The 11915-nt window shown below is 39.7% G+C and overlaps 1 protein-coding gene and 1 long non-coding RNA gene across 3 annotated transcripts in view; both read right to left on the bottom strand.

Moving 5' to 3' along the window:
• The window catches only part of DKK3 (dickkopf WNT signaling pathway inhibitor 3), an 8462-nt gene extending 3415 nt beyond the window's left edge, over positions 1-5047 (bottom strand). Inside the window, exon 1 of the mRNA XM_031553366.1 lies at positions 4945-5047. Coding sequence (XP_031409226.1) covers positions 4945-5047 — 103 coding nt within the window. The remainder of the gene's footprint in view (positions 1-4944) is intronic.
• A 1546-nt stretch (positions 5048-6593) lies between these two features.
• Positions 6594-11842, bottom strand: LOC109367662. Of its 2 annotated transcripts, XR_004159822.1 has the most exons (3): positions 10263-11842; positions 9751-9865; positions 6594-7119 (listed from the first exon to the last, which is right to left on the bottom strand). It is a non-coding gene; the product is annotated as an uncharacterized LOC109367662 (long non-coding RNA). The 2 variants fall into 2 exon arrangements; XR_004159821.1 differs by having other exon boundaries at positions 9751-11842.
• Positions 11843-11915: the final 73 nt, after the last annotated feature.

The following is an 11915-nucleotide window of genomic DNA, read 5'->3' as shown; positions in this document are numbered from 1 at the left end:
GCATTAAAAAGAGCGTGTCCAGCAGGTCGAGGGAGGTGATCCTCCCCCTCTACTCTGCCCTGGTAAGGCCTCATCTGGAGTACTGTGTCCAATTCTGGGCTCCCCAGTTCAAAAAAGACAGGGATCTCTTGGAAAGAGTCCAGCGGAGGGCCACAAAGATGGTGAAGGGCCTGGAGCATCTCCCCTATGAAGAAAGGCTAAGTGAACTGGGTCTGTTTAGCCTTGAGAAAAGACGACTGAGAGGGGACCTGATCCAGGTTATAAATATCTGAGGTGTGGCGGCCATAGCGGTGAGGCCAGTCTCTTTTCAGTGGTACGTGGAGACAGGACGAAGGGAAACGGACATAAGCTGCAGCATAGGAAGTTTCACACGAATGTGCGTAAGAACTTCTTCACGGTGAGGGTGACGGAGCACTGGAACAGGCTGCCCAGGGAGGTTGTGGAGTCTCCTTCTCTGGAGATATTCAAGTCTCACCTGGATGCCTACCTGTGCGACCTGGTGTAGGGAACCTGCTTTGGCAGGGGGGTTGGTCTCGATGATCTCTAGAGGTCCCTTCCAACCCCTACAATTCTGTGATTCTGTGATTCCTAGTTGCTCCTTCATCTGAAACCCCATGTTGCCCCCCCACATCTGTTATTAATAGCAAGTACATGATTTTCTTTTCACCAGCAACACTGAATCTCACAGATCTATATAAATATGAAACTGAAATTACTCTATTTTACAAACTGAACAAATAGTATTTTAATACTTTAGCCTTTCTTGAATATTTGGCACTTTCAGATCTAGTCGTAAGTCAGACACTAGGAAATACAAGTGTCTTATCTGAAAAATGAGGTCCTCAGAATAAGTCAAGCATCCCAAGTATTTCACTAGTACCTAGAAAAGAGAGAAGGCAAAGTTAAGCTGCTCTTCCATTATCACTGCTCTGTTGGAGCTATGCCTTATGTATGAACAGAACATTAAAAAAATATGGGTGGTGCTGATTGCCGGACGGAGAATGATAGCATCCTCTGTGGTTAAAAAAAAAAAAAGTTTCAAGTTTATAGATGGCTTCACAGAAAACATTCCTTAGTAGAAAACATACAGTAATATTATAATTTATTATTAAATTTTATTTAAATAGCTGCAATGTTGAAATTCAAAGTTAATATGAATTTTTAATGAAAAATACTAATGTCACAGAAATAGAAGACAAAGAAGTACAAAACTTTTATAATACCTTTGTTATTCTTGGATTAAATAGTGTTGTTGTTTTTTTTTAAATAGTAAGAAATTTTTCATATCCAAAAGATTAAACTAAATCCAATCAAGTTTAATTTAGGTCAACTTTGTCTTATTCTCCTTTCTCAGGGAAGCCAAAACACTCCAGCTACACAGAAATGCAGACTTTCAGGTAGACCTTGAAAAGAACAAAAGATTGGATCTAGGTATAGTCTAGAATAAGTTATTCCATGACTTCAAAGATACCCAAGATGTATACATGACACAAAACCAAGGACAACTCCTACAGTATCATAGAAGAACAGCAAAACAGTTTTTAGTGTTGACTAGATCTTTTCCTATTTATTTGACCTTTCTTTCTAGTTGCAGAACTTTAGTGTAAACTAAAACATAATCGTTGGCCTTGTTCTTCAGCTAAGAACTTAAAGTATACTCATCTCAGAAGAGGTTTGCTCTACTAGCACATCTTAATAAGCTGACAATGCAGAAAGGAGCAGAGATATGAGTGCATTATTGTGCAGAAGCAGATACAGATGTAATACCAATAAATACAGACAAAACACAGACCTCAAAGATGTAAATCAAGCATTCTTCATCTCTGTTAAAGCTGTAATAATTTCAGTATGAGTGTACTTATTTTCAACCCACTCACTACATTCTACTGCACTGAAAGAAGGCAGTCTTACCATCTTCCAGTAAACACACGTAACTACATTCCTCTTAGTTTACTCAGCGAAGAACAACAAGGATGTTTTAGTGTTACTAATTTACTGGTGTTTTTTTTCCCCCTCCTGTTTTCTGGCACTGAATTCATACATGGCATTCTAGAAAATTCACCATCTGAATCATCTTTCACCATAAAGAAACAAAATGAATTAAGCGGTGTCTGATTATAATTTAATCCATTAGTTATCTGACTTGGTGAAAACATGATTTTCCTTTTTCTCGGGAAAACAAGAGACTCACAGAAAGATATCATTTAGTGGATCCAAATGTTTACAAATGCCTTGAAGAAATGCAAAACCATTACAAGGATCCACAATTTCTGTATTATTTTCACTTGTTCTAATTCTGCGAGACAAACTGAGGTCTAGCCACAATTAGAGGCAATTTGCAAGTCTTTCCCTACCTAATGAACAGAAAGAGTGCTGTATGCACTGCACACGCTCACACTGACTAATTTCCCTCCCCCATGTTAATGTCATATTACACTTAGATGCATGGCTCCTTTCATCACAAGTATCCCTGTTCAAAGACCCTTGGGAAAACTGAAACTGTGCTCTAGAGCACAGGAGAAGTGGGAGGGGTGCTTTTTGAGGGTTGCAGTGAGACAAGAAGACAAGAGTTTCAACTTCTACATTTGCCTACTGACATCCTTATCTAATTTCCTGCTCTTCTCAAAACTCTGATTCTACTACCAAAATAGCTTGCAGCAGAATCAAGAACCTTCTGTCTGCAAGGCATCTGACACCTAAAGCTGCCCATGTGATTCAGCACATTACGCTCAGTTTTCTCAGAAGCAAAAAGACTGCTGAGATGAAGAAAGGCAGCAGAAACAGCTTTACTTCATACTAATATTAACTAGTAAAATAAAAATAGACTCGCTGCACATAGAGACATTAATGTATTGACATTAAACCTTTTTGGATCATAATAAAAGAAGGTCTAATTCTGCTCAAGAAAAAAAAGATTTTGCTTTTTTTTTTAAACAAGACTAAAGTATGTTATAAACTCAAAGAAGCAAAATGACATGAGAACATTTCATCACAGAATCTCAGTATCTAGTTTCTTTCAACACACAGATGCATCTTGTTTGCTATAGAAAAGATTGCATGAGTTACTTTCAGTGCTAAAAAAGATCTCCCACTTGAGGTTCAAAATAGCAGCATTCATTCATACAGTACCTCAGGATGGGCAAACAATACAACTGTAAGTTTAGACATTTCAGTTGACAAAATGTTTGCTCAAGAGCATTAGACGTTGTTAATAAAAAGCAGTGCAAGTAAAAGCATTCCCTTTCTCACCCTAAATGTAAGAAAATGCACAATAATGGAATGAAAATTGATGGTTTAAAATCATATTCGTCAGCTATTTATGAGATTTAAGTTTGCAGCAAAACTCAAATGCATTAAACACAAAATTAACAGTGACAGGCTAACATAACATCTACAAGCAAACTATCAAGAATAGAACATAACCAAAGAAAATAACCATGTATTTGAAGTCATGCTTCGCACATCTCCTGACTTTGCACACAGTGAGCACTCTGTAAAAAGCACTGGCTTGTTTTTTTTTAGTTTCATGTCCAGTTCCTTAGCTCTGCCTGTCAACATCCCACAGGTATTATGATTTTAACAAGATCTCCTCATGCTGCACTGTTACCAAGCTAATTCTGTGATTGAAACATTTTATGTAAACACTGTTGCGCAACATAAATTGCCTACAAAAAAGTCATCAGGTAATTCAAACACAATGAATGACATTATTCTCAACTACATTACATATTTGAAGTAGCCAGTACACCAGAAGTGACTTGTAATTAGTCCGAAATTTATCCAAATTCTATTGCTGCCTGAATCTAAAAAACAGCCTAAGGGAAAGCCTTGGCCTAAGCAGCCACAGAAGTGAAACTCAGCTAGCAGTCAGGTGTTGAGAGTTGCTTCTTCTGCTGCAATTTTCTTATTTCTAAAATATTAAATCATTAAAACAACTTCAAAACATGTTTTTATGAGCATTTTTATTCATTTGAACATAGGAAATGTTGGTAAACTATTAACAGCTGTCCCTTCAACTTTCAGAAGAGGCATTGCCATAACTGCTGAGTGGTATAAAGAAGGAACTCTAAAATTTGTTTAATCTTATTTCAGCTCTCTGACTTGTTTGTGATTGCAGACAATTACAAGAATCTTGAGGCTGACAAGAACATGAATGTCAGCATGAGGTAGTTCAAGCTTCATTAACCTCTTCAATCCTGAAACAAACTCTAATAACACAATCCTGAATTAACTCAGACATAAGCATGAATAACATGGGAATACAGGGAGATTAAAAAAGTCACCACAGTTTCAGCCTGTCTTTGGAAAAATCAAGCACAATACATTCCAGATCTTGGATACAGAACAAAATCTGGACATTACAGCTTGCGCAAGTTTTCCTTGATAGCAAAACTAGAACATCAACACATCCACGTATGTTTTTGACTCACTCTTTTGCTTGCAATAGTATTGTCTACCAGTATATTTGGAATTTGATTTCCAGTGTTTCTGTCACTGGAAGTATCAATAATGCAATTCTAAATATCTTTCAATATTTTAAAACTGATTTGGTCATCTTTATCCAAGTCTTCCATCATTAAAAGGAGTACAAAAACTGCCTATTTGCTAAGGGCATGAAAGATGCACACTTCCTGTGTCTGGAAGGGCATAGATTCATTTCATAAGGAAAACTTGTGGCAACTACTGCATTAGTTACTCTGGCATAGATCATTCCAATTCACACATCCCTGCATTCTGCAGATGAACACCACATTACTCACCAGACAAACAAAACGCCAGTGAACTCTCTTCCTTTAACACTGTTGTGTAAAAGAACCCTCTGCTGAAGAGTTAGGTCCCATGAATTGATTTGGAAATACTTCAAACTTGGGATTTATCTCTATCCATCAGGCTCGCTTAACAAACCTGGCATAAATTAAAGGTGAAACACAAGTGGGCACGTACCTAAGTTACACCAATTGCCACCATTAATTGCAAAGAAGTAACGGTATAGAAAATTTACATCCTGTGCTATCAGCAAATCAAAGATCTGAATAAGCATGAACATGTATGCAATTAGAATCAGTTCTGCAACCAAACTTTCTGATCCAAATGTTGAGGAAACATACCTGCACTCTAAAGGCAGCATCTTACAAAGGCAGTGATGGACAGTAGGTACCTTTTTTTATTGTCTTCCCACATAAACCATCAGCCCAGACTTATTATGCATTTAAAAGAAATGGTCAATAAAAACATTAAAGAGCTATGTGAAGATGTGTTCCTGTGTGACCTAACTTAGATCTTTCTGCTACAGCAGTGGGATTGGATTATATGATCTTTTGAGATAGCTTCCAATCCCTGACATTCTGTGATTCCATTAGATGGTTTTTAAGAAACTACATTCCTAAGACTCACTGCCTACCACTTAGCTTTAACCTTTCACTTAGGAAAACTACCAGATTCACAGCACTATTTTATGAATGTAGACCCCACGCTGAAACACTACTTACATTCAAGTCTGAATGCAGAACAGCCTGTGATTCTGGGTCAGTCAAGAGCCAGCAGTCTTTCCACATATATTACCTGAGCAACACAGGAGATAACTTGGTGGGAAATTTCAAAAGGTGTTTTACCAGTCTCAGGATACTCTGTGTACAAGTTCCTGTCCAGTCTGACTCATGCTGTGTCCACACTAACATTGACTCTGCCAGAGTAGTCCTGGCAGGTGCTCATGGCAGGCAGCTGACATTTTAAATACTATACAAGACCTCTGGCAGCTCCCTCTGCTGTTGCCAAAGGTAAAGCTACATTAGCTCATGCAAAAAAGTTGACTAACTCCCACAACAGACAGGCCTTAAAGCCCCAGAAAACTGAAGGCATTCAGGGGTCAGCCTACTGTAAAACAAGGACAAAACTGAGCTGGAAGGAACAGAGCAAACCACAGTCTTCAGACCAAGTCTCCCAACAGCTGTGCATGTATGATATAATAGCTGCATTAGGGACACACTGCAAGATGCTCCAGCTGCAGAGATTTGATATTTACTCTGCAAAAAGACACAGAGCTGCAGACACACATCCTCCTCTGATGGGACAGGAAGGAGCCCTGTTCTCACTCCCTGAAATACTATATCAGTTATTAAACAACTCAGACAAAAAAAAAAAAAGTTTCTTCCCACCCCAGAGGGTAAGGCCCACACAGCTATGAGCTATTGCTGCACACTGATAGCCATAGAACCTCACAATCAAAGGGTGAAGAAAGTGTTTCACCCAAGCAGAAGCCACCTAGATCTTCAGTCCTGGATGAGAAAAGTGTGCTCACTGAGCATTGCCCGAAGAGCTGTAACTAGTATAATTAGCACTTGCCAGTAACAGTAAACATCACCAGAATTAGACTGAGGGGTCACTGGAAATCCTTAAAACAAACCTGAACTATTCAACTCTCCTGGGCCCAAGGGCAGGTACAAATACTTTGAGCATCCACAGAGGGCAGCTCCATGTAAAGCTAAGCTACTTATTTTTGCATATTACATTGTACTACTTAGTGCAGCCTCTGCACACTCATGGTGACTCATGTACAACAAGTGTTAATTCAATAGTGCCTATGTCACTGAGTCTTTTTTTTTTTTTTTTTTAAGCCTCTGACATAACTGAACCATGTCAGTGACTGACATTACCATCATGGTATGCATTCAATGCAACTCTCCTTTTCGTACATAAGCCTTTGTTAAGGTGCTGCGCAGAGAGATGCCTTCTCCTCTATGGCTATAGAGGCAGGCTAACACCATACCAGCCCAGATTCCAGAAAGGTTGTATTGAGTGTGTTTTGTCTCATACATTTAAATAGACCACAGATTTCCTATCTACTGCACATTTTAAATAGAAGAGCTGGCCACAAGCCTAAGTCAGCAAGTCAGTGCAAGATTTGTTGGATCCCTCAAATGCTACATGATTCCAGCTTACATCTGTTCCCAAAGCCTGAAGGGGAAAATCATCCTATTATTGCATGTGTTTTACTGCTAGTAACACCAGGAAGGTTTTCACAAGTGCAAGAGGTCAATCACTCTGGAACTGTGTTTGCTTCTGACCAAGAATGTTCCGAAGTATTCCGTAGCTTTAAGCACATAGCGTTGAAAGGTCATGCTGATAAAAAAAAAAAAAAAACTAGCATTAATAAAGGAATCATGGTCATGCAAAATTCTCTGTGGATTTTTATTTCTCTTTGCAACTGCTATTTCAAACTCATTTGGGAATTCACAAATAAGATTAATGCTATCATGGAAAAGAAAATGAATATCCTAACCTACTATCTCAAAACTCAGTGTCTTGAAACCAGAAAAAGAAGATAATCTTTAACAAGATGTCAGTATGTGTTGTATTCTGATTAATAATTTATTAAAACCATCCCCTACTAGTTTTATTAAGAAAGTCTTGGCCTGAGTTAGTGTCAGAGGACAAAAGTAGATGCATGCTTATACAGACTACAGAAAAACACACTATTTAATAACAGCACAATATAGTATTTAGTACTGAATTTAAAACTGAACTTCTTTATGTTGTGAAGTTTAACTTTAGAAAGCTACTTGCCTACTCACTTCCTAGACACAAAACCATCTTCCCTTCTTTCTGAAGGGAAAGAGGACTTTTTCCATAGCAAGTCTCCCTTTTGAAGTTTATATTTTCCACAGCATTCTCAACTCTAAGAAATAGATGTTACTTGCTAAAATTCTTCATGTGTTTCCTTAGATAGCGAGACTAATGACCATATAAAATTATTTGAAGACACTTTATATCTACTTTAATTCCTCCTCAAGCCTCAAAATATTGAAAAAATAATAGCAACAATAAAAAATACTAAAATATAAAAGCCTCATTCTAACAACAGAAGAGGTTCAAGTGCAGTCAGCATGCCCTTTACAAAGAAGTTTGCCCTTTAGCCTCTTCCTGGACTGCTTTGTATTTAGAGAGCTAGAATCAAAGAAATGGAAATTCAGTAGAAAAACCTCTAAAGGATACAAAAAAATTTTAACTATTTCTTCTTTACCTTTTATTACTTCCACCTGTTCTTCTTCATTCCCTCATCCATACAAGCAACAGCCAATTGTACTTCTATTTTTTTTCCCCCCCAATTGAAAGCACTGAATAGGGCAGTCTGAAGGCTCTCAAAACCTTGTTCAGGAAATTTACTCAAGGCTCAAACCACAAAGCAATCAGCAGAGCAATGAACAGCCAGATTGTGATATCTGGAACTTTCACACATCTTTCTATCACTAGACTTGCTAAAGTCTTTACACTCTTTATGTGGACTTTCTACCTGAAAGGGGCACAATAGCACTACTTTGGTAGAGACAGCATCAGTTCCTACTTACTTTCTTAAGGTTTTACACCCCCAGAGTTTTTGGCACATAGCTGGGCGTGTCAAAGAGTAAATGGATGATACTCTTTCCATTTAGCTTTTAAAACTCTCTTCATCACTCATTAATTGCTAGATACAGGAGTGATTTCTTACAGAAAGATGATTAAAGCAATCTTTAAAGAGGCTGTGAAGTAGGAAGCAGCCAGTTCTCACAGTTCAATTTAAAAATTCATCATCGCTTATAACAAATGGCTACCATCTAACGTAACTATAATCCAACTAATACAATATATGCATTAGTGTGATAAGTACTTGTAATACTATAATGGAATGGAAAGTACTATTACAATAGCAGGGTAGCAAAGTCTTTGGCTAGAGCAAATGAGAATGAGCCCAAACACAGCAACCACAGATGCAAAAACAAAGGAAGCAAGCTACTTACCTCAGGAAGGCCTAGAGTAAGCAGGGATTTCCAACAAGAGATACCCCCACCTCCAGTGCCAATGCTTAAATGAGGTCTGAGAAGGTGTGGATCCTGACCCCATCCGTTCCGGTCACTCAGATGCGCTGCATGCATCTGAGCTCCCCTGGGTTGGCCCTGCCTTCCCACCAGCTGCTCAATCACTGCTTCAGGCCCTGACCCAGCATTTGCACTAAAGTACTGTATTGATTAAAACTAGTAAACTGCCACTAACTGAAATCTGACTGCCTGTGACTCCCACTAATACATCTCTGAACAATGATTTGACAAGTAATAACTTAAGTAATTCATTTGTGATCACAAATCTAGCATAATGTTTATAGCTTAGAGATATCAATTTTTTCTTTTGTACTAAAGACAAGTTAAACCTGTAGCATGTTAAAACAGTCTAAAAGACTAGGATTCTCAAGCTTGAATTATGAAGATGTCTCTTAATAAAGCTCATGTAAAGAGATTAGATACTGCAACATAATCAAATTACAAAAGCTCCTCAAGATTTAATTATTAACTGGAGATTATTACTTTGTTGAAGATGTACAGAAATATCTTCAACAGAAGTTGATGTTTCATGTACACATCCTGCATTAGCTACAGTTTTTGGTACAATTTTAAAGGCAGACAATGGAATCTAATAGATTTCTTCATAAAACAAAAACTTTTACACATTTGTGATTACACGTTTTTAGACATGTTTGTGATTACTAATATTTTACCCCAACAGATCAATATACTTTCACTGTACTCACTGAGTCCCATGGCTTTGCCCATTGTTAAACTCAAAGTCTAAGAAAAAACCCTGTAAGATCACAATGCTTCAGGAAAAAACAAACAAAAAACAAACAAACAAACAAAACCTCCAGAAGTTTTGGTCTGTTAAAGAAAAGAGACACTTACAGACAAAAAAGTAACAGCAGCCTTATCAATCATGGTCACATACCATTGCTGGTGCCACCCAATGCTCTAATGATTTTATCACCTTCTGTTGGAAGCTTGTCTCCATTCTGGCTCTTCATCCCATGTTGCTTACTAATCTCGTGGATCTCTGGATACCACTGGAAAATAGAAGATGACCAGAAGGCAGTGCTTCTCCAGATACTGACAGTTGTTGATAACTCTACCTTTTTTTTCTTTTTCCAGCAATTCTAACTTTTTCACCCACTGAGATCCTTGCAAAAATCCTTCCCCCCCTCCCAAAAAAGCTAAAAAAAACAAACTAATCAGCAATAGAACTAATATTAAATTTAAAAAAAAAAACAACTATTATTCTCCAGAAGACAGGATTTCATTAATTCTAAACTTTCCTACAAAACAAACAAACAAACAAAAAATAAAACCACACAACTATTCCACGTTTTTCCCCACTTGTAAAGGGCAGCCCTGCCTATGCAACCCTGTTCTAACAGTGGGTATCCTTAAAAGCAAGGGATTCACATATTCTTGTACTGGTACCTGATTTCATCTTATTAGTGCTCAGGTGTCTCAATGGGATAAGAGGCTGCAAAGTGCTAACTGTTTTAAATCCAGATGGCAGGAGTGGCTCTCCCAGAGGTCCTACTGACCTCTACTGTATAAAGTTGACCCTGTAAAGTTATGCAATCACGAACACTTCAAGAACATGCTGAAAAACTGTTTTATACTATTTTCAAAGGGATTTTTGTGCTGATTTCCAGGAACGTTATTTATAAAAACTGTGAGGTGTGGCATCTACCACCACAAATTGGCAAGATGAAAATAAAAATATTAAGGTTGCTGTTCAAAGAAATGATGACTTTGAAGCACTGTTCAAAAAGTTTATTGGGCACAAACCCTAAAAGCATCCTCAATTCTGTACTTTTCCACAAGAGGACACTAAAATAATGAGAAAAGTATTTCCACAAAGGAAGTCCATCCATCTATCAGTTACTAATCTTCATTAGCCAACTAAAGTGTTTCTCACTATTACACAGTCAAGTAGACAAAACAGCGCAATTATGTTCCTTGCAATATGCATTTCAGTAATTCTATGGATTAGTATTTGATTTTTTTGAGTGCCTAAGACAGAGAAACTGATACCTTTTCACTGAGTACAACAATTAACTGATGCAACAGAAATACTCTATTTGAAAACGGAATGTTGTCCCTCAATTTACACACTTTACACTGACGTGAACATACTTCAGGTACCCACAGTGTGACATGTTTTTGAGGACAAGCCTAGCTGGCTCCTTTTTCAATTCGCACATTCAAGAACGGGCAGATTACCCCAAAAGTATACAAGAGAAAGTAAAACGAAGCGAAAAACTTGACTTAAAGTCAGGACACAGCCGGCACAGCCTCCTTCTGACTGCCCGGCCCCCATTACTACTGCGAGCGTAGGGGCGCGCGGCGCGAGAAGCTCCCGCCCAACGGTCGGGGTCTCTCCCTCACGAGGGTCGCGAGGACCCCCCCGCAGCCGTTACCGAACCCCTGGCACACGTGCCACAAGGTGTGAAGCCGGGCAGTGCGCAGCTGCCCGTCCTTCCAGCACAGTTTAATCCTTTGCTACTTTCTCACGTGCGCTGGAAGTCAGGGGAGAGCAATAAACACCTGCCCCAAAGCGAGCAGAGCTGAGAAAGGAACGACAGCGGCTTCCTCGCACACAATATTTTCCGTTCTCGCCCCAACAGACAGAAAGGACTGTGAGATCTCCCAGAGCAGGGGGCGCTCGGGGCGGGCTCTGCCCTTCGGTTTCCAGTGGAGGTTGTGCACTGCCACGGGGCGAGCCCCGGACTCGGTAAGAGGCTGTGTGAAGACCGCCGCACGAAACTGTCGCCCAGCGAGGGCGTGAGCCCCACCGACACGCACAGACCACCTCCGCGACCCGGCCGGGCCGCTGGGGGCTGAGGCCGGGCCTTCCAACTCTCGCGAGAGCGCGGACGTCGGCCATTTTCTCATTGATTGGCACTGGCGGAGGGGTGGGAGCCTTCGTCGGCTGGGGCGGTGGCGAAGGAGGATGAGCCGGCGGCGTCTCTCCGCCTCCCGCTGCTGACGACGGCGACGACGTTCGGCTTTCCCTGCTGGGGCCCAGCGCCGCACCACCGACCATGGTGCCCAGCGAGGAGAACCAGCTCGTCCCCAAGGAGG

The sequence above is a fragment of the Meleagris gallopavo genome, chromosome 5, assembly GCF_000146605.3.
Source record: "Meleagris gallopavo isolate NT-WF06-2002-E0010 breed Aviagen turkey brand Nicholas breeding stock chromosome 5, Turkey_5.1, whole genome shotgun sequence".
NCBI lineage: Eukaryota > Metazoa > Chordata > Aves > Galliformes > Phasianidae > Meleagris > Meleagris gallopavo.
The sequence above is the reverse complement of the archived record's forward strand: the minus strand, read 5'-3'. Positions and strand labels throughout refer to the sequence as shown.